Raw genomic sequence first — 23645 nt, 5'->3', positions numbered from 1 at the left:
AGTAAATGAAGTCATGTACATGTAAAATAGCAGATACAATTTACTCAGGTTAGGGGTACGGTAAGGTTAAGGGTTAAGGTTAAAGATCAAAGTTTAAGTTTATGGTTAGAAGTCACAGGTAGATGAAGTCATGTACATGTAAAATAGCTGATAAAATTTACTCAGGTTAGGGGTACGGTAAGGTTAAAGGTTAAAGATCAAAGTTTAAGTTTATGGTTAGAAGTCACATGTAATGGTAGATATCACCAGGATATAACTTTGTTTGTAACCAGGTTGTAACCTATTTTGCTTGAAAAACAAAGACTTAATTAATTGCCAGACAGAACCTAACCAGATTTCTATTTTGCAATATGAAATCTATAAGCAAGATGATAATTTATAGGAATACAACCTGCCTCATTATCATTTGTATTCTTTAGTAGTGATGTTCAACATAGATGTTGTCCTTTAGGGGATATGCTATGGGGTTTAAGCTCTCACAAGTAAGCGTATTGTCAAATTATCTTGGTAAAATTAAAACAGCCTCTGAAGTATATTTTGAACTGAACAAAATAAAGAGTGTGTACATTGTCACATCAGTCATTGCCTTCTTCCTCAGGGAATTTCGGTACGGGTAAGCAGGACCAAATTTTTGAAGTGGCAGCTTGTGAAATAACTAAGAACTGAACATTTCTGAAACTGTATGGAGAACTTACATTTGGCAAAAAAGTAAAAGTATGATGATCTAAATATAGTAAATATTAAAGACATAACAATATTATTGCTATATAAATACTAGCATATATGGTGCAAATGAGGTCTGAGGTGCTGCGTAATGCAAGTTGAGGCTGTGTGACTAAAACATCTTAATAGCCAGCTTTGATAACTTTAAATGCAACAGACTATTCCTCCTTCACTGCCCCCATCTTCCTCCTTACCCTTTTCATTGTCATTGACATAAACATCATCATCATCATCATCATCATCATCATCATCATCATCATCATCATCATCATCATCATCATCATCATTATCATCATGTCATGGTGATCATCATCATCAAACAAATTACAAAAATAATTATCATTGTCATCTTCTCTTTGCACTAATGCTGTCACTGCCACCACTGTATTGCCAATATCATAATTATCTTGCCACTATTCACACAATGATGTTATACTTCTCTTCTTCTCGATTGGTTTCCTCTCCTTTCTTCTAACATGTATCCCAGCATGTCCAAGTGAAACAAACTTGTTTCAACAGTTTCAGTACTGAAAGGCCCCTTGCTTAATGGGGACGGGGTACCACATTGACTTGTCAGTCATGTGTGCTAAAACAGTACATTTTTAAGTTAGATTGTTTAAAAAAAGTCCATCTTGATTAACGTTTAGTGTTTTGTGCATAACATAACGGGACATGAAAGGAAAAATTACAAAAATGTGACAATATCTGATTTGTAGCACCAGTTATCCAGATTGCTTTCAGACTTTCAGAGAATCATTGACATTGCACACTTATTTCTCATTTATGGATGAAAAAAACAGCAGTATAATTAAGCATTCTCCAATATAACATATATATGGGGCAGAGACAAAACATTTATTTCAACCTTGGCATACAATAATGTGATATTTAAAGATAACACTGCACTGGAAGCCTACATATTCTATATATATATATATATATAAATAGTTGGAGCACAATGTCAGCCTATAGGTTACTGTTCATATGAACGGAAATGATTTGCAAGGCTGGCAATATCAGACCTGTCTGTGAAATCGCATACCTGAGTTTGTGATTAAGTAGACTCTTTTACTAAATGTTGGCAGCAACATAGAGCATTTTGACACTCATATGAGTACATTAGATGGTTAACTTGCTTCTTTGCTTAAAGTTCAATTCTAAACCCAAGGTAATTCCTTGTAAAATGTAGAATTTAATTTGATTAAAATTTGGTTTTGGTATACTTATGATTAATATTTTTATTTGAATTGAAGTATTTAAGAATGAGAATAAAGGTATTGTTTTTAGGCAATTGTTTTTAGGCACTGTCATGCATCTATCTTCTCATATAACACATCGTTATTTTTGGCGTAAATCAGCTTGGCTTCACCTTGTTGTTCCAATAATGATGTTGCCTTGGCTATAAGAGACAATAGATGCACAACGATACCTTTATTCTCTAATAACTTGCTTGTACATCAATATTGTTAAAAGGCTTTCCTATGTTGGAATCATAAATATTCAAATCAACTTTCAACTACATAACCTTAAATTTTTTGCTTTTCTTACATTTTAACCTTGTCCTATACTGTCTGAAACACAACATTATTATTTTGAAGTCAGCACAAGAGCCCTCTGTGTTGATAGATATTGTCAATGTATGGTGTTGGGTTGATGGGAGGAATCATTAACGTTGTGAAAACGATCAGGCTTAAAAGTGCATGCACTTAGATGAATAAATATTTAATGGGACATTTAGATTAATTTGCTGATGGAAAAATTAGTTTGGGACAAAATCATTATAGATTCGTTATATTGTATTTGTTATTTGCTGATGTGAAAATCATTTTTTATTTCAATCTCATATTTGAGTAATTTTTTTTAAAATTTTTACCTGCCCCATCTTGGTCAAATGAATTATATAATATGCAATTATATTATATGCAATGTATAGTTCCTTAATCTATGAAACATTTCCATATAATTTAATTTCTTCTATATAGGCCTATATAATCGCCTCTGCACTATTCCCAGTGCAGTACATAGTGTACATGTACCAGGCAAAATTTCTAAGGGAGCTAAAGACATCTTATTGATTCATTTCCAAATATATTTAGGCCTTCTATAGTAATATGCTTGTGAAGCACACTCAAAGTTCAAATTTTACACAACTTTGGCCCATAGTCAAGGTGAATTTTGGTCTTAAATAAGTCTTTCTAAGAGAAAATGCTAACAGCAAATTTATGTGAACCAATGTCCTCCTCATTGGCGTCGTTGCCTCATATTAATGCCTTCTTTTTCTGCAAAAAAGCCAATATCTAGTGATCTATTATAGAATGGATGCATAAGAGGTTGGCAGGAACTGTTGTCTGAAATAAGGTACAGGTGTAAAAAGAGTTCCCAAATGAGGAGTTTAGAGGAGCTAAAGACCTCTTTTAAAGTTCCCAAGGAGAGGTTTAGAGGAGCTATTGGCCTAATAATAACCAAGGTAATGTAAAAGTAATAACCCTAAAAAGATGAGCTAAAAATCTCTCTTAAATATTTAATTTAAGGAGAGCTGTATGGGGCTACTCCATGTAAAGTCCACAAGCCCTCTGTGGAAGATTTTGGAAATATCTTTCGCAGGCTGATTATGAAAGTTTCAAATAGAATTAGCACATTAACTAACTCAATTTGAAGCTCACCCTACCTCTGTGGAAGATTCAGGTTGAATCATTCTCAGAGGGTGTGTGAAATTCAAATGGAGTTGCCTTAATGTTATTTCCATTTGAAATCCATATTACCCCTGTAGAAGATATTTCCAAAATCGTCCACAGGGGGAGTGTGGAATTTCAATGGAATAGCACATTGCTCTTGCTCTCCCTAATTTGGATATTAATACAGTGGTGGTTTACAGGCTATGACACTGCTATGTCAAAGGTTTGCTTTGTCAAAAATTAAATATGGCTCACTACATTGAATCTAACACTGACCCTTTTACCCTGAGGTCAACAAAGCAAACCTTATACTTCATATTTACCCCCGATGAAATAAGGCACATTTTACTCAAAGTTTTGCTAGGCATATCCATCAGGAGTATCTCCATTTATTTGTAATCCAGAATTGGATTTAACTTCAGCTTATCCAATAAAATACGGACCCAAAGGGTACCGTTCCAATACATCAAACGTGGCCAACTTCTCAAGAGAAAACTTCATATTTAACATAACAAACCTTATTTAAAATTAGCGCACCTTTGACATAGTGGGCTGATACCCTTCATAGAAAGTATAAGCCCATATAATGCTCTATAAAGTTTTATGGCCCAATGTTTTCTATTTTACATTGCGGCCTACAAAGTTTCCCAATTTTGCATTTGAATGCTCCAGCGGTTCTGATATGTGAAGCAAAAACATGTACCCCATATGATAGCACACTTCTGGTTGTGGTTATCACATTCACCACATTTTGTTATGTCATGTAAACAAAACATATCTCGGCGTTAAATCTTACTGGGGTAATGATAAAAGTATGAGCTTTCTTCTCCGTTTTGATGTCGGAATATGGGGGATAAGGCTGTGATCGGATCACACCCATTTAATCTAAAGTTTTTAATGATTAACTTTGTACTGCACATTCATTTATTGCAGCAATACACTACAACCCTGGTCTTATTTTTATGTGTCACTACAAACTTCTTGGACTCTTTCACATATGCAAGACTCAGCGGCCATTTCCCAGTAGCTATGGCCCCCAAATAATCACCAGACACTGAGAAGCAGCAGATCCCATAATCAGCCATTGCATAGTTACAAACAAAAACCATGTTGTCATGGCAACACACCCCTTTGGGTTGCCAGTACTTAACTGGTGCTGTAGGTGCAAGTTTTTTGATCACTCGTCCTGTCCTGTCTATGATTTGTACTACATTGTCAGTACGATCACAAATCACAATCGTGTTTTGTGATGTCACTGTCAAAAATGAGGCCTAATGTTTGTCTTAATACTAAAGATATGGACGCCATCTTGTTTGTGCACGCTGATGTACCTTTGCGTAGATTCTCCTACCAATATATCACCATTTTCATCTATGGTTAGTCCTTGTAGTTCTGTAGTTTGACCATCTGAAGCTTTATGTTCAGGGGATATTGCAACCCACTTGTTGCCATAGCAACCCTGTGCATTATAAACATGGACATATTGGGTGCTATCTGTAAGGAAGTATGTTTGGGAGCTCACACTGACACACCATGGCTTGGATAATATTCCAGGAACAACAGATTGCGTAGTATCTATACCTAACCTGTACTGTCCATTCATGCTAAACACTTTGACCTGTTCTTCTAATGCGTCGACCACTACAATATCGCCCTCAGTGTTGACTGTTACACTTTTGGGGTCCGATAGTGTACCGGGTATAGACAAACCAAACTCATTCTCCTTTTCCCAGGGACCAGCGATGAACTGCTGTTGAACTATAAGAATCACTTCCTGTTCAGTTGTGGAAGAAAGCTGAAAATAATTGACAGTAAAAAAAAGGATAAAGTTAGCACCTTGTTTGACGGTTAATGGTGCATGCCAAGTATTTCCTTTGAGTTTGCCAACTAAGGTATTGATTGTGATTCAAAACTGACACGTTTCTAAAACATTGCACCCATTGGAGTGGGTGTGTGGGGGTGAAAAATTGGAATATTTTGCCCCTAAGTAGAAATTCCCCAATTTCTTATTTTGATTGGCAGCGGGTGGGGTGAAGCCAAAGATGGCTATAGTGGGTGAGCCCAGGGGGTGGGATGTTCCACTTGGGAGGGGGGGGGGGAGAAGCAGCACTTTTACCATAGGTAGTTGACCTCATGGGCTACACAAAAATGCCCGATAGCAATTGAACAACCAAGGATTAATAACCAAGGATTCAGAAAATGTATAGTTTGACCTATCTAGGATGTACTGTTCTTGAGTCATTAACAAAAAGGTCAAAGGTCATGTTTTTGGCTCTATCAGGTGTAAAAACATTAAAGTGCTCTAATTTTGACAAAAGATGTGTCAAAATGTTTATTTTGATAAAACAATTCAAATAAAGATTGGATTGCACAATCTAGGATGTTTACAGGACCCCCTGCATATGGGCCTGGCGATGAGTAAGACTACTTTGAGCAAAGGGTAACTCAATTCCCATGTTGCAATATTCACCAATTGCAATACTGACCTCACAAGCCTTTGCGTGTGGGTTGATCATGATTATCAAGTCTGTTGTTCTTCAAATGAGTGATTGTTCTAGTTATGTCATCATTGGCTCAGCAGTACAAAGGGATAGCTACCCAGCAAACACAAAATGTTTCACAGATCTTGTTTAATTGTTGGGTTATATAAAGGGTGTAATTTTCGTAACATTCAGAAAACATTTTTCAAAAATTGGATGTAAAACATTTGAACATAATGTTGACAAAATATTGTGCAAAAATGTTTGCCAAAAATATTTTGCAATTGTTATAGTGTTTTTTTACATGCAACATTAAAAAAAAAAAAAAAATTATGGCTTTTATATAACCCAACATTTAATAAGTGTTATTAAAATGTTTTAACCAAAACATGTGAAGTCTGCAACATTTTCAAAACATTTTTATGTTTCCTGGGTGAGCTCCACAGATGGTATTCTACACTTCCCACAATGCATTTCTTCCCAGTACTGATTTGCTATTCAGTGCAACATGGGCTGATAGTGACAAGAAATACCTTTTGTAGATGATCGAGGTATTTTTTGTCACTATCAACCCATGTTGCACTGAATAGCAAATCAGTACAGGGAAGAAATGCATTGTGGGAAGCATAAGATATTATCTCTAGCTTAGATTTACATGTATAATTCATGGCAGTTCTTAGGGACATACATCTTTTTGCCAGTGAACCCTATGCCATCTAGATGCAATCATTCACACGGCAGCTAATGGACATACAGTTAGCATCCTGGACAACCGATTCTTTTGTTATGCAAGGCTCACTCAGTCATTTAATGAGGCAATACAAACGATCGAATTTGGTGTTGAAATGAGCTAAATTTTTAGTTACACCTTTTCGATGTAAAATTAATTTTCTCGGCCAAATGAAAAGCAATCATTTTCATTTTTTCAGTAAATGTCAGGAAAAATTGTAGTGCTTGATACTGTATTTTTTTTCAAATTCTAGTGTTAAACTTAGGCGTGAAATTTAGTCATTTAGTGTAAGATTTTCGATTTTGATAGGTTTAAACTCTGCCCTCGAGCCTTTTTTTGGATCAACCTTTTAGCTTTTCAAAGTAAGATAGTTCGCTAATGAAGGATTTTTCCCAACTTTCTAACGCACATCACCGTGAGCGATATATCATAGTTTTGTCAGAATTTGCGTTTTCATTTCACCATTTTTACTGCCGGCTGACCATTTTTCAAAATCAACGCGTGAAATCTAAGGCTAATACTAGCATTGTGGATCGATATCCCTGGGTTTAATAGGAATACCGGCATGACTACAGTGTTGCTAGAACTTCAATATAGCAAAGAAATTCCCAGGCCTATAGCGCTCCTACTGATCATGTTTAACCAGAACACTCAATTGGGGATTTGGGCTACCAAATCGCAATTTGCTTTCAATGGAAAATTGACCTGGATAAACAACAAAGGAAATATCGACTATTTCTGCTGGTTGCTCTCGAGATAAAAGTACTGAATTTGACATTTTCGGAGCATGAAGGGAAAAAGGGTAAAACAAAAACGGAAATTCTGACAAAACTATAACATATAGACCCACACGATGTGCCTTACAGGGTGGGAAATATCTTTCTTTAGCAAACTATATTAGTTTGAGACGCTAAAACGTGAATTCCGTAAAAGGCTCGCAGTCGAATTCAAGGCCTATGAAGAGCAAAAATATCGTACTAGTGGACACGCTTTGATGCATAATTTTAACACCAGTATTTTAAAAAAAATGTATATCCAAGCACCAAGTTTTTAACTGACATTACTGAAGAAAAAAAATTATTGCTTTATATTTGACCGAGAAAATTAATTTCATAGCAAAAAGGTGTATCTCTGAATTGTGCTGATTTTAACATGTATCGATCGACTTTTAGCGACTAAGCATTTCTAAAGAATCGGTTGTCCAGGTGGCTGACTGCATACGTCTTTGTGCCGCTGAGCCATTGATGTATGTTCAAATGCATTTTAAAACTGACCTGTTCCAAAATCTGGTCAATGCTAGGCCTCATGTGCCAATCTGTTTGCCAACAACTTTTCATCAAATCTGCAAGAGGCTTTGGGCAGTCGTCTGGTATCGCTGGCTTCTCGTCATCATTGCAAATCCTCCACACTATAAATTGGGGTTCCATTCCATAGAAAGGGGCCAGTGCTGTCCATAGCTCCCATATCACGACCCCAAATGAGTAGATATCATATGATGGAGATAGTGTGCCATCTCTTAGAAGCTCTGGTGCCATCCATGCATAAGACGCCGTCATTGTAGCATTGTTTATTGTGATTTCAATCATCTTTGCTGATCCAAAATCACAGAGTTTCAGGATGTTATCATGTGTTATGAGATAGTTGGGCGATTTTATATCTTTGTGAATAATCTTCATCTCCTTGAGGTACTTGATAGGTTGTGCTGCTTGTCTTGACCATTCAAAGAAGTGTTTCACTGCTAGCTTCTCCCCGTTCATTTTGTTGAGGTAGGACCGGAGTGACCCTTTATGGCAGAGCTCCATGACAAGAAGAAATTCAAAGTTCTCATCTACAACCCCTATGAGTTCAACAATATTAGGATGGCTAAGATTGGACAGGATTTCTAGTTCATGTCTGTTGATTTTGTGAAGTCTTTTGCGGCTACTTCATGTTGATTCCAAGTTGCTTGACACACTGAGCTAAACCCACCTGCTCCAATCTCTTTCACTATTTGTAGGTCTTGTCGCTTTATATACTTAACTTGTGCCATGTTGCTCATTCAAAATCTGTTGAAAATGGAATAAAGATAGTGTTGGACATTTAATTCTAGGAATATGTCATCTAAGAGAAGATTGTAAGACATTCATCAGAAAAATGTATAGTAGAGTAGGAAACAGTCATATTTTGGCAGGATTTTATATTAATTTTATTGACCTATCATAATTTTCCATGATGGTAGATCAAATTTTGGATGAGAAAACAGACATTTTGGTGAGAAACGGCCAAAATGGAAAGAATTTAAATTTTCTCGTTCTTTTGGATGAGAAAATAATAATGTTTGTTTTGAGCCCTGCAGGAATTACCAATTCTCGCCAGTTTTAATAAGACAATAATAATTGACACACACACCACGAAGTTTCTCATCCAAAAGAATGAGAAAATTTAAATTCGTTCCATTTTGGCTGTTTCTCACCAAAATGTCAGTTTTCGCATTCAAAACTTCTTCTAGTGAAGGGGGAAAGGTGACTTTCAAAGGGGCAACATTAGAGAAAAATAGGCAAAAAGGGCCTAAATATCGAAAATATAATGGCAGGTAGCCATCCAACAGGGGGACATGATGGTGGGGAAAGATGTATCTTTGGGGCAGGTAGTCCCTTTGGTCCCTCCTTACACACAAAACTTATGTGGGTCATGTGACTCACCTACATGTGTATTTATTTTGTCCACCTGGTGACCCCCTTTATGACTTATGCGAGTCAAATGACACACTTGAAGCGAGTCAATCAACTCATTAAGCGGGTCGAAGTGAGTCAAATGACACACTTGAAGTGAGTCAACCAACCCATTTAGTGGGTCAGTGAGTCATGTGACACACTTAGTGGATCATTGTGTCATGGCTTGACCCACCTTAAGTGGGTCACATGACACATTTGACCCACTAAATGAGTTGGTTGACTCACTTCAAGTGTGTCATTTGACTCACAAAATCGTAAAGGGTGTCACCAGGCAGACAAAAATGAATACTCACATAAGTGAGTCACATGACAAACATAAGTTTTCTTATGTGGTTCAGCATTTCCGCCAAAATTTCCCACTTTTTCACATTACGTGATCCTCCACTATTTTTCTTTTGCGTGTTTGGTCATCTTGAATATGCAGTCACAGTGATTGTTGACACCAGAATTTCTATTTCTTTAATTACTGGCATGTTTAATAACATCTGAAGCTATTACCACAGTAAACAATGCTGTATCATTGTAAGCTTAACTCGGTTTACACTTGAGGAAGTGTACTGGTATTAGGGGCTGTGCAATAATTATGAGCCCCCCCCCCTCGGGTTAATTGTTCCAAATTTTTCTGGATGGGACGGGCGGGTTGGTATTATTCGGGGAATGCCAAGATAGGGGTATAAAAATCTTGCCCGCATGGCATTAGTATCCATGTTATGGCGAGGTCATTGGCTTTGTTCTGCCTGAGTAAAGCCATTGGAATTTGATATGTAAATTGAGTGCTACATGTAACACTTCTGTTGTATGATTGTAGGAATATATTGAAACTGTTGCAATTTTGTGATTTAGCAGGTTCAAAAGGGAATACATTTAACAATAGAAGGCAATAATTAATTAGCAATCTTACCTGTTACAGCAGAACGATATAATAAAAATAACTTCCTTATGTAAAGTAACTTCTAGACTTCCGCAGTTCAGAATGAATTTGGAAAGTCCCTAATAAAACCTGTCTAGGAATAATACCAACACACTTACCTATGTATTTCAGTGGACACGGATATGACACTTTTGATAACTTCCTTGTGTGGTGGTATATACCTGTTGCACTGGTGGTTAATTTTCACGCTACATTTATTTGCGGGATTTACAACAAGTAAATTTAGACCACTTGATGAATTTAAATAATTATATACTATTACACTACTGTAATATTATTAATAATAATCAAAAACAAATTCAAACAGCCGAACAAAAAATGCAACCAACACAAGTATTGTACCAACATGTCCTTAAGTATTCAGATGCATTGAACCATAACAAAAAGTTATTTATAGCCTCGTAAAATATGGGTCAATATATCAAAATACTGAACTACATAGGAATAAAAACATCAGAATCTGTGAGTTACATATCACGTTTTTGAACTTAAACTAAGTATTTTATTGGCACTCAAAATGCAGTTTAATTTGTCTGTTCCATTTGAAACACAAAATTATCCCTGCAGTTGAATGGTTTGTGGTATATTTACATGGTTGCCATGGGGATGTTCATTGCTTAGTTTGAAGATCGTTCATATGCGTGATCAGCACATGTATTGGTGAGGCCTAAAATCCTGGCGGAAATTTGTTGCCACACCAGCATTGTTGTTAAAAGCATACACTCGCTAGAGTTAAGTAGGCCTACATTTCTGCATAATATTTGTACAATTGTTGAAAATGTACAGTCAGTTTACATTCTCCCCTTCCCAACCCCCACATTTTTTCAATGTTGGGAGACTGTAATGTAGAAATGATGATGATGTGGTCCAAATATGGGAGCGGGAAGGATGTTGGTAAATTAATGCTTTGGTGTGGCAAGCCTTTTCGCCAGGATGATAGCTACACCACTGCACACATAGGACTGTTAATAAAAACATGAATGAACATTCATATAGATTTCACATCTCCGTTTTGTTACACTAAAATACAATAACAGAAAAAACAAGTTATTTACATTGACACTTTATTTTATTTTTCCTTAATTTGGGCAATCACCACCTGACAAGTTGATAAAGTATTATAGCACCCTCTCTTGATGTAGAGTGTGAATATAAAATGTATACGGCAGTGATTTATAGTGCACTACTGTACACACAGGTACAATGCCTAGACCTTAATCTACAAGCCTCAGCACACTTTACGGGTTGCTGGGATTTATTTAAAAAAAAAGTAAAATCAGCAAAGAAATGACACAGCCCATGTAATCTGAATGAACACATCAGGAAACAGTAAATAGTCAATAACACTCATAGTGTTGTTTGTCGCAAACCAGAAATGTTGTTTTCATTTAGTTTCAAATGTCTACCTAATGTGCAGGGCTGTAGTAAAATCAAACATATTGGGCCAGCTATGAAGAATGAGTTAGCCAAATTAAGGTGTCCAAATTGATATGATGTTATAAAAGAAATATGATAACAAATAATAAAAAAAAGAGGGCTAACTCTGCCATCTGCATGCTATGGCCCTTTTATTGTTTAAATATTTAAATATTCTTCAGTATTTCCAGATTCAAATCAAAGCAACACATTTTGTGTAAAATCAACTTCCTTTGATGGTATTATTTTGCAACTTCTTACAAACTGGCATAGTAACTTTTGTCAGTTATGATTATGATTTTTTTTTGTGCTGAAAAAATTGATAATTTATGTGGTTTAATTAAAAAATCCAGTTGTCAAGTTTAGGAATGGCATTCTTTACTAGCTTTTGAAGTCTGATCACCTGATTAAAAATCATGCATTTTATATGTAATCATGCACCATGCTTTGAATTTGTTGAGTTCAATATTAGCAAGAGATGAACATTCTGTTACATCTATTAATGTTGTTCAAGTCGGAGCACTGTCCCTTCTTTCTCAGTCTCTTTTTTTACACCATAAGAGATGGCAGTATTCACAGTGAAGTTTTGTCATGTACAAAATATATCATTGTTGTTCACCTGTGATAGTCATGTATGTATGTCAATATTGATGTTCATGACAATACGTAAGGAATGAAAGTATGGAAGTCATGCTTTTATGCCGTATGTATGATGGCCGCTACAGACTCGAGTATTCTGCGTTGAATGTTCGATTTATCATGTTTTCATTATTTAATCTATTCCCATTTTATTTGCAGTATTAAATGTTTCAGTTTCGACAAATGTTTGATGACATCAAATCGATAATATGTTATTTAGAATGTCTGGTCTAAATATATTATAAAACATCATCAAACATTTGTTAAAACTTAAACATTGCTGAAAATAGAATGGGAATAGATTAAATACGAAGACATGTTGCATCAAATATTCTACATCCACTTAAAAGTCTGTAGCGGTCCTATTACCAGTTTTTGCCATCAAACAGATGTTTTGTTTAAGCTGGTTGTACACAACATAGAGAAGGGTGGGAGTCTTTAAATGCAAATTTGTTCAAAGAAACAAATTTTGGTGCAATCATGTCTTTGCTAACACTCAAAGAATTGGATATCTCTTCTCCATCAAGAATGTAATATGTTAAGAAAAGGTGTACTATCTCCTCAAGTTGAATGGTTCCATCAAGCTTCATCAAGCTAATGCAAATTATGGATGAGAAATGCTTCCTCAGCAAACTTTCCTTCATGTACATCCATATAATTAACAAGTAAACAATCAGGCCTACATAAGATATATGTACACTCATTCACAAGCTTGTGACATCTATAGGATAGACATCATTTAATGCCACAGTAGATGCTGGTCTTCCATTTTCAGTATTTGTTTCCCAGTTCACAGTAGAAGGAGTTGATGCTGCTTTACCATTACTCACTGTCCACACCATAGTAGATGCTGGCTTGCCATTTTGAGTGTTATGCTCCTTCACATTTTGAATGCTCTGTTCCTTCCCATTTTGATTGCTATGTTCCCATGTACTCAGTGGTAGTTCTAGTAGACTACTTTCTCTACTGTGTATAGATGGGCTACTCTCTGGTACAGGATTGGAGAAGCCTTTGTAACCTAACCTGGCTCTTGTGAAACCAAAGGGCGCTGAACGGCTAAGCCTATGAGCAATGCTTTCCTTTCGTTTGTGCCTGTAAAGAGCAAAAATGTCAAAAGCTTATATCACACACTTTTAATACTCAACTAAAGCTGTATTACTAGTCTTAAAAATAATGTAATTTGATGAAAGCCAAGAAAATCAAAGTATGGGTCAGACCATGTAGATTTAAGAATATGAACATTGTCACATTTCTTTTTAATTTTCCTTGTATAACCTTTCGAAAAAGTCTAATATCAATACTTGGATGCTGGGTTTCTCTACCGGAAATCAGTTTGACTGAAATTCCTTCCACAAGGTAATGGACGTATTGCATAACAATAGATACAGCTCAAAGGTTAACCCATCTTCTTTGTAATGCAATACACTTATTATATATTATGGGAAGGCGTCAGGTAAAGAAACTCAGGATCCACATAATATGGGAATCTATGATTATTACATGACTGGTCATCATATATTGGAATATATCTTACCTGTTCAGAGCCCATCCAATCAGAACCACAAAAACAATAATAGTTATCAAACAACTGATGATGGCATAGCCTAAAGATGAAGCATCTGAAAATATAAAAACAGAGTGAACAAAGTGTTATTGGTAAAGATAGACACTTGCTATCATAGAAGCTCAAAGAACTAAATACAACTCTTAGATAACAGCTTGTTAAAAGAGCATTTGAAAGTAGTTTTGCTTAGAGAAATATAATGCTTCTACTTAATTGTTTTAATTTTAGAGTAAGCACAAACCCTCACCATAGTCGTGGGTTTTGTTGGCCATTAAATGTCCCACATTTGTGCCCAACTTAATAAATTTTCCGGATCCATCATTTAATATATTTGACTTCATCTTTGTTGACAAACAGCTCATCAAGAGAATGTTCTTAGTATTGGCAACGTAATGCAATAAAAAACATCACCTTAAATGTTATTTGGGTTCACATCATTCCAGAATATTAAGCAAGCCATTTTGTAACATGTCTCAATATATAATTATACTAGGCTTTCAAATTTGAGGTGACACATTATAATGATGCAATGTTGGATATTGAATTTGTTTGTTTGCTTGTTTGTTAGTTTGTTGTCTGTTCTTTACCTGGTTGCTGATAAACAGTCAGAAGGGTCGTTAATTAGTCCAAAAACCGAATAACTATAAACCCTACACCTTACCTTGACCCTAACCCTAAACTTCACCCTAAAAGATAACATACTAAGTCCTATCTTAACCCTAAACATACTCTAAACCAAACTAACCCATATCCTAACACTAACCCTTACTTTGCTTATGCTTATTTCGGGAGATTTTCCCAAACCACGACAGCTTTCCATATCCTCCTGTCCTGCATCGCCGTTCCTAGGTTAGATGCTTCCAGTCCAGTGTCTTGCTTGAGTACATCTACATAATGTAATGGGTGGTCTACCAGGGTTTGGGTGTCCAATTTATCAGTTTGGTGACAGGTTCACTCTTACTCCTGAAGCAGTGTCCAGTGAAGCATGTCTGATCTTCTCTGAGAGTCTTGGAAGGTCACTGTACAGTTCTTTGTTGCTTATGTGCTGCTTCCAATGGATGCTGTACACTTCCGTAAGCAATTTCAATGTAACAGCCATCCAGCTCTTTAGATAGTTTGGGAGTTATGGTCCAGGCTTCACATCCATATGTTAACACAGACTCCACTGTTGCACTGAAGTCCCTTAATTTGAATTTCTTTGGTAGAGCAGACTTCCACATCTTGCTTAGGCTTTTACATGCTCTCCAAGCCACTGCCTTATGTGTTTTGACATCATGCTCTATGCCAGCCATCAATGCTTCAAGATATTTGAAGTCTTTCACCTCAGTTAGCTATGTGCCATGATTTGTGCTGATGTTAACCTACTGATCTTGGTTAAAGGACATGAACTTCATCTTGGTGGTATTCATCTTTAAGCTGACTCTTCCGACTGATGTTTTGACCCTTTAAAGCATTTCCTGAGCTGTTTTTATTTTCTCTGACAGGAGGAATCTGACTATATCCCTAACACTAACCCTAATGATAACCCTAATTTCATCCCTAACCCTAAATCTTAACATAAAATACCACCAACCCTAACTTCAACCCATTTCATATTTGACAACCCTTCAGACTAATGGGCTCTTCCCCTTTATCCAACCTTTCCATTAAAGGAACAAAATCACATACAGGGTTCCCATGGTCCTTGAAAGTCCTTGAAAATCCTTGAATTTGAAAACACCTTTTCAAGGCCTTGAAAGTCCTGGAAATTTGCTTTGAAAGTCCTTGTCTTGAAATTGGAATTTTACCTAAAGTATAATTTTGACAAAATTTGGGGAGTGGAGAGGAACTGTCACTTCCGTTAATATGTGCCGCATGGAGAGCCGCATCATGATTTTTGTGTTGTGGTAAATCCTTGAAAATCATGCTTTTGGACCTTGAAAAGTCCTTGAATTTTAAAGGCTTCAAGGTGCAGGAACCCTGCTGACATAGTATGAAGAGTTGATTGACTTACTGATTTGACATGGTGAATCTTGGCCTGTCCAGGTTCCATTCTGTAGACAGACTCTTTGATGAGATGGTTCTTCTAAGATAAAGCCTGATTTACATGTATACCTGATGACCGCTGATGTAGCATAGGAATCCTGTGTTGCATCGTGTCTACTGCCAATAACTTGTGGTGGGGAAACACAGGAAGCTGATGTAATCTGGAGCACTAATGGGATAAAGAGAATGAATGGCATGAAAAGTTCCAAGATTCAAAAAACCTGGCAGACACAAAATGTTTGGGTACACCCCGTCAGTCCGAAACCCTGTCAGTCCTCACCACCACTAGTCCAAATTTTAAGCTTACCTTACGCTAACCCTAACTCTAACCCTAAAAATTTGGACTAGTGGTGGTTCGGACTGACGGTGTTTCGGACTGACGGGAAGACCCCAAATGAAAATGTTTAAATGTTGGGTTATATAATGGGTATATAATAACATTTAAAAAACATTTTTGAAAACTTAATGTAAAATATTTTACCATAATGGTACTATTAAGTGTTCACAAAATATTTGGCAAAAATGTTTACCAAAACATAATTGGAAATAACATTTTGACAACGTCTTTATAGTGTTGTTGTTGTGTTTTTTCATATAAAACGTTTTGAAAGCATTTTCATGCCCTTTATATATCTTAACATTTAAATGCTATTAAAACATTTTTACCAAAACCAAAATGCATTTATAACATGTTTATAACATTTTAGAAACATTTTTGTGTTTGATGCAAAGGAGCTGGAATATATCCATTTTAAAATTACCACAGCCCGTTATTCTACAAACTAAATGCAAAAAAGTATGTGTACAACTATGTTACATATTAAGTGGAAATTGCATTGCATATGAGTCAGTATTCAATAATAACACATAATCATTGTTTTATAGAAATATTGACAACTTCACAGCTCTCTTTATATACTCATAATATATCAAGGTTAGTCATGTGCAATATCATTGCTAGAGATAATAAAACAATATTCTAATTGGAAAAATATTAAGTATTTATACACATACCTGATTCCAGTGCCGTAATTGCAATTATGGCATCTGATTGCACCCTGGAGAGTAAGGCTTTTATATCTCCCATTATTATGTCATTTTCGTTGTCATAGTAGTATATTTTTATCAATATCAGCTAGCGAAAAACATTTTCAAGTGTATTTGTTCTCTTGTGTTTGCAAACAATAGATCTGAAATATTTTTGCACCTGTTGTATTTAACAATTGATTTAAGGTCAAAGGTCAGCTCAACATAGATGCATAAATCATAAATTTTTATTTTGAATTATTGTGTTAGTGGTTATTTTTAATTTACGCAAGTGTAATATAATTTGGTAATTGGTAATAACTTTTGTCTTGTATGCCATAATGTGTCATTGCAAAATAGCATGGGAAAAAAGTTCAAAAATGCAGAAGCAAAGTCTGACACACATTTTGCCTTCAACTTTTTAATAAAGGGAAAAAACATTTCATCCAATCTCTAAAATGTTGATTTTTTTAAATATTGAACATTAGACAATAATAACTGATTTCAACAAATTTATAATCTGTTTTGAGGTCATTGCATGAAATCGGAGTTTGTTTTGAGCAGAAGAAATTTTCATAGGGATAGTGAGCTCCCCTCACGCTCCTGAGGAACAGTACTAAGGCCCAACACAAACCCTGTGAATTTCATGCAACTACCGTAAAACACGATAGTACACAGTTATCATGGTTATTATTGTCATTTATTACCGCTATTTTGCAAATTTACTTTGTGAAAATAACATACTTTTTGTTTAAAAGACTATTGAAAATGTTTCTTGCATTCATTGTTTTAATGTGCATTTAATCCGTGATATGCAGATGTGGGCTTACTTACGGTGATTTATGGGCGCTCGTTTGCGCATTGAGAAATGATATGCAAACACGGGTTATTTATGTGCAAGATTGGAACAATTACACATTTTATGATCCGTTGTGAGATATTTATGAGTTACATTTGTAATAAAATTTGATTAAATCACACAAATCATGTCTATTCATGAGGTTATGTCTGGAATATAATGAGAATTTGATTTAAATGTATATTATTCAGGTCAGGCTTAATAAGAAAATCTTTGTATATTTTTGATCAAGTACTTAATTGTGACTTGCTCCCATGAGTGTAGAGTCACAAGTTGGAAGTTTTGAAATGTTTAAATTGTTGAGTTGTTCTTCTTTGTTTGAAGACACCTGTCTAGTCAGTGGTATGTCCTTTGTGAATTGCTATAATATGCTGTACTCTTTATTGAATTCTGTCCCCATTCACAAAGGACATACCACTGCCAATACAGGTGTCTTCAAACATCAACTCAACAGTTGGAATGTCTTGAAACTCCCAACTTGTGACTTTATGCTTATTTATTTGAGCAGGTCAGATGCAATCAAGCACAATCAGTCGGAACTTGGAAATATTACATTTTCAGGGTCTTTTAGGATAGTAACACGTATTTACAAAGCTTCATTTTGCAGAAAACCCCATTGAAATTGAACAACCAGTTCCTAAGATATGAGCAATTAAAGAGTTCCCAAAACACCAGGATAAAAAGGATCAGGAAACAAAAGGAAATATTTCCTTTGATTGGCTATATCTCAAAATCAATATTTGCGAGTTCCGACTGATTTTGCTTGATCGCATCACATAATACATTGCTTATAATAATTGATACACAAACAATGTATTTCTAATTATTCTAATCACTCTTGTTCTCTGTTCTTTTTTTATCTTTCATATTACCCCATCTCTGCTATGATGTACCAATAGGTAAGTAAATGGGATCTTTCCAAATTAATTTAAGTTAGACCCAGAAAAATTATTTGATTGGCGTAACATAAAAAATAAAATAGGGTAAGTTGGTTGAGGTATTTAAAAACAAATTTATGAAATCTGACCTGTTTTCAAATACACATAAGATATCATGCGTCTGTTAAAGTTAACTTCTTTTTAACTTCAAATGGTCACAAACTACTTTGTTCAATTTGTAGTGCATTTATTATCCATAATATATCAAATTTAAATTGCCTTTTTTTTTCCTCCCTCAAAACAAATAAAAGTATTCAGGGTCGACAGTATATTTAGGGTATAGGTTGGGTTTTGCCAATCAAACACATTTCAGCCTTAGCAAAGGAAACTAAAAATATATTTGGGGATATATCCAAGATTTTGCATTATGTAATCAAATACCTGTTAGATTTGTTTTGGAAATATCCACAGGAACTAAACAAGGATATTAGATCTTTCCTTCCGTAATAAAAATCTTCAAAGTAGATTAACTTTATTGATAAAGTGTAGTCTTGCATAGTTGCATGCTGTAATTTATTTAAAAACAAGTCTAGAATTTCTAGAATATAATAAGATGGCAAAACGTCAAACACAAATGGACTTCAGGATGGATGGTATCTGATGACTGCGGTCAAGTATTGAACAGCAAGCCATTTGTGCCCAATGCATATTTCACAGTGAGATTTGAAACATGATCCAAGTATAGCAATCAAAGGTTTCCATTTGAACGTTATATACAACTGAGAGTAAATCACAAGATTGTTTCATCAGCTGCATCTGTACAAGCTCATCTATTCTATAGGTAACCAGACACATTTAACTACAATGCATAAACCAGCGTGTTCAGAGAACTTTATAGCTGATCGTTGCACTCACAAAATTTAACTCTCATACTGATCTTTCAAAGCCTGTTGTAAAGATGTCAACATTTTGCAGACAACCAGCTTGTGCAGAGAAACTGCTTTTTATAGACCTTTCACCTTTGCGATCCCAGAACATGAACTTTTGTCAAAAATGTTTCATTTTGCTCAGAGAAATTTAACTTTTATAGATGACCATTGCAGTAGAAAAAAAGTATTTGTTCATAGACCTCCATTGCACAAAAACTGAACTTCCATGGACCCTTTATATTCAGAAAACCTAAACCTTATACTATATTTTTAGTGCTGTCAGTGCAAAATGGGCTCCAAAAATAGGAAAGATATTTATATGTCAGAGTTGCACGCAAGTGCATTAATAATTAATCTAATATCTCAAGTACATAAGGAGTAGCTACACCTATGCAGTAACCCTTGAGGAACCTGGTTATGTTTAGTGAGATATGCTGGTTACTTTGCAGTTGGTTATACATGCTTTCAGCTATAATACATTACATACTTTGGGTCAAGAATATTTTTAAGTTAGCTAGTGAGAAAAGTGTGAAAAGAAATTATTGTTTTAACAAACCTATCTATATAATATGTGCAAGTTAAAGGTGCGTGACCTGATTGGCAGCCTCGTCCTTCCACTTTTCCCCATTAAAACACAGATTTTTGTTTCAAATAAAGGCTTAGATTTTTCTCATAATCCAGTGAAATTTTAGGTCTGAAATATGCTTCTGGAATATAAGCTGCTAGAGCAATTTAGCTCAAAACTTGTGATAAGAATGTTTGGGTGATGGGCCTTAATGTGACGTAGAAGACAATAGGAGCACCCACCTTTAACAAAACAAATCTCACTTGTGATATTTTTGCAAGGGTAGGAATGAGTTGCTGTGCATCTCTATGTCAGCTTGGTCCGGTCTGATGCGACACCAGAAAGGTAAGTAGCAAGGAGTGAAAGATGTGTGTATGTGAAAGATACTGTTTATATAATGGGATATTTTATGTATGATTTAGAGAGCATTAATGAGAGTGATGAGAAATAGACTGATTACTTACTACATGTGTACATGTACTTTATGTTAAAACCAATTATGACATATCACAACAATATACTGTCTCAGACTATAAATAATACATTACAACTTTATTAATACTAACAATACGAGAAATTGAGAGTGAGGTTGACTGTCACCTTCTGCTAAGATTACCTATGAAAACCAAATCACTTGTCAATGCCATATCAAGCAAATCCATTATCATAAAAAATAAATGACGTCTGAAATGAGTAGTAAAATAATTAAAGTGATATTGATAAAGAAAAATAATACCCAAATGTGATAAATGATATAGGTACACAATTTAGCACACATCCAAATATCTAAATATGATTTTCAACTTGTGGAACAAGCAATTGTTATTGTTATCAAAATGAATAATACTATAATAATTTACATTAAACCTGGGTAAGAAACTTTATACCTGTTTCTGTTTTTTATTGGTATGTACTGACATTCAGTTAAACAGATTTATAATTTAGTCCAACTATATATACTGACATGTTTTTAAGATAGACAAATATCTAAGAATGAGGTTTCTTAATAAGGGAGCAATTATTAGATAGCTACTTCATCCATGCTGGTATCAGCAGAAGATAGCCACTCATGTACTTCATCAGTGCTGGTATCAGCAGAAGATAGCTACTTCATCAATGCTGGTATCAGTAGAAGATGACTACTTCATCAATGCTGGTATCAGCACTACTTCATCAATGCTGGGATCAGAAGTTAGCTACTTAATCAATACTGGTATCAGCAGAAGATAGTTACTTCATCAACGCTGGTATCAGCAGAAGATAACTACTTCATCAATGCTGGGATCAGAAGTTAGCTACTTAATCAATGCTGGTATCAGCAGAAGATAGCTACTTCATCAATGCTGGTATCAGCAGAAGATAGCTACTTTGTCAATACTGGTATCAGCAGAAGATAGCTACTTCATAAATGCTGGTATCAGCAGAAGATAGCTACTTCATCAATGCTGGGATCAGAAGATAGCTACTTAATCAATGCTGGTATCAGCAGAAGATAGCTACTTAATCAATGCTGGTATCAGCAGAAGATAGCTACTTCATCAATGCTGGGATCAGTAGAAGATAACTACTTCATCAATGCTGGTATCAGCAGAAGATAGCTACTTCATCAATGCTGGTATCAGCAGAAGATTGCTACTTCATCAATGCTGTTATCAGCAGAAGATAGCTACCTCATCAATGCTGGGACCAGGAGTACATAGCTACTTCATCAATGCTGGTATGGGCAGAAGATAACTACTTCATCAATGCTGGTATCAGCAGAAGATAGCTACTTCATCAGTGCTGGTATCAGCAGAAGATAGCTACTTCATCAATGCTGGTATCAGCAGAAGATTGCTACTTCATCAATGCTGTTATCAGCAGAAGATAGCTACCTCATCAATGCTGGGACCAGGAGTACATAGCTACTTCATCATGCTGGTATGGTATCAGCAGAAGATAGCTACTTCATCAATGCTGGTATCAGCAGAAGATAGCTACTTCATCAATGCTGGTATCAGCAGAAGATAGCTACTTCATCAATGCTGGAATCAGCAGACGATAGCTACTCCATCAATGCTGGTATCAGCAGACGATAGCTAGTTCATCAATGGTATTATCAGCAGATGATAGCAACTTCATCAATGCTGATATCAGCAGAAGATAGCTACTTCATCAATGCTGGGATCAGCAGAAAATAGCTACTTCACCAATACTGGTATCAGCAGAAGATAACCAGGAGTACATTATCTACTTCATCAATGCTGGTATGGGCAGAAGATAGCTACTTCATCCATGCTGGTAGCAGCAGAAGATAGTTACTTCATCAATGCTGGTATCAGCAGAAGATAACTACTTCATCAATGCTGGCATCAGCAGAAGATCGCTACTTCATCAATACTGGTATCAGCAGAAGAGACGATAAATATCTAAGAACAAAAAGAGATGGATAAGAGGTTTCATAAAGGGAGCAGTTATTATTTATGCCAGGAGGAATGGGGGATTTTGTGGGAATGCAATTTTTGTCAACAAGAGGGGGAATCTGAAATTTTTTTGCCAGGAAAACGAGGGAGGAATGTGAAATTTGAAATGGAGTAATTTCATAAAATAAGTGCAGAACACAGAGTTTTTGAATTGAATCGAAGGGGAAAACAAAATTGTAATCCCCATTCCTCCCCAGCATAAATAGTGAACAGTCCCTAATAAAACCATTTATTAAGGTTTTTTCTCTAACACTCGGTTATACCAACAAAAATCACCATTGAGAAAGCTTTGATTATGCATACATTAATATGCATCGTTACCCACCCATCAATCAAACCTGTTAATTGATTGGTAATCTTAGTAGGTCATGTTTATGTTGAAAATTAAGTAAATGGAGCAAGGTGGCACTTCCCTGGTATTATTATGTAAGTGTGGCCATTTAATTTAAATCCCTGGACAAACATTCATCTGATAATGTAAATAGAAAACTGGATAGATTTGCATAAAGTCTGCTTATGCAAAGGAACCTTTTTTTCTCCTCCATTTTTTGTGGTAAGTTTCCACCTTGCTTATATTCAATCAGCATAATTCAGTAAATCAAATTTGAAAATTCACTTGATTTTTATAGTGTATATAGTGGGTTGACAAATGACGAAGAGCTTTTATTATGACGTGAAATAAGCCAAGAAATGTTTATGTTAAAGAGAACTGGCATCAATCAGCTTTTGTTTTTAAATCGCTCTCTCAAATTTGTAAAAAGTAATGTAAGAAATCTACCTTTTAAATATTGTGTTGTGACCTACTTTACATATGACACCAAGTATTTCAGGTTATATATATTATTTTCATTTTATCATCAGGTAAGAGAGATTTATTTGTTCACAAATTAACCTTGCATCCCTACTATGACAATTTCAATCTAGCTATCCCCAAATGAATTCCTATACATCCTTGACAACAGATAATGCCATAGTGCTGCTATGCATCTCGCCAGTCACCACTAATTACTCGTATTGTTCATAATTCAA

General features: G+C 35.4%; 2 protein-coding genes across 3 annotated transcripts; both read right to left on the bottom strand.

Annotated features, from left to right (window-relative positions):
* Nucleotides 1-3824: 3824 nt before the first annotated feature.
* Nucleotides 3825-10496, bottom strand: LOC140148575 (mitogen-activated protein kinase kinase kinase 20-like). Of its 2 annotated transcripts, none has more exons than XM_072170577.1 (3): nucleotides 10352-10496; nucleotides 7883-8653; nucleotides 3825-5193 (listed from the first exon to the last, which is right to left on the bottom strand). In XM_072170577.1, the coding sequence occupies exons 2-3, from the start codon at nucleotides 8408-8410 to the stop codon at nucleotides 4657-4659; spliced, it is 1065 nt and encodes a 354-aa protein (XP_072026678.1). In that variant the 5' UTR covers nucleotides 8411-8653; nucleotides 10352-10496; the 3' UTR covers nucleotides 3825-4656. The 2 variants fall into 2 exon arrangements, with proteins under 2 accessions (XP_072026678.1, XP_072026676.1); XM_072170575.1 differs by lacking the exon at nucleotides 10352-10496 and adding an exon at nucleotides 10224-10306.
* Nucleotides 10497-12607: 2111 nt separating this feature from the next.
* Nucleotides 12608-17059, bottom strand: LOC140147703 (uncharacterized). The gene is made up of 4 exons (XM_072169469.1): nucleotides 16912-17059; nucleotides 15866-16066; nucleotides 13843-13927; nucleotides 12608-13400 (listed from the first exon to the last, which is right to left on the bottom strand). The coding sequence occupies exons 1-4, from the start codon at nucleotides 16982-16984 to the stop codon at nucleotides 13013-13015; spliced, it is 747 nt and encodes a 248-aa protein (XP_072025570.1). The 5' UTR covers nucleotides 16985-17059; the 3' UTR covers nucleotides 12608-13012.
* Between the last annotated feature and the right edge of the window lie 6586 nt (nucleotides 17060-23645).

This window comes from Amphiura filiformis, chromosome 3 (assembly GCF_039555335.1).
Source record: "Amphiura filiformis chromosome 3, Afil_fr2py, whole genome shotgun sequence".
Classification (NCBI taxonomy): Eukaryota; Metazoa; Echinodermata; class Ophiuroidea; order Amphilepidida; family Amphiuridae; genus Amphiura; species Amphiura filiformis.
Note: the sequence above shows the minus strand (reverse complement) of the source record. Positions and strands in the feature narration are given on the sequence as shown.

Coding starts and splice junctions, on each gene's coding strand:
- LOC140148575 (XM_072170577.1), bottom strand. CDS start 8,410: ATGGAGCTCTGCCATAAAGGGTCACTCCGGTCCTACCTCAACAAAATG. Junction 5,194..7,882: donor TTGACCAGATTTTGGAACAG/GTCAGTTTTAAA, acceptor AATTATTTTCAG/CTTTCTTCCACAACTGAACA.
- LOC140147703 (XM_072169469.1), bottom strand. CDS start 16,984: ATGGGAGATATAAAAGCCTTACTCTCCAGGGTGCAATCAGATGCCATA. Junction 16,067..16,911: donor AATTACGGCACTGGAATCAG/GTATGTGTATAA, acceptor TTATCCCATTAG/TGCTCCAGATTACATCAGCT. Junction 13,928..15,865: donor AGATTCACCATGTCAAATCA/GTAAGTCAATCA, acceptor TTATATTTTCAG/ATGCTTCATCTTTAGGCTAT.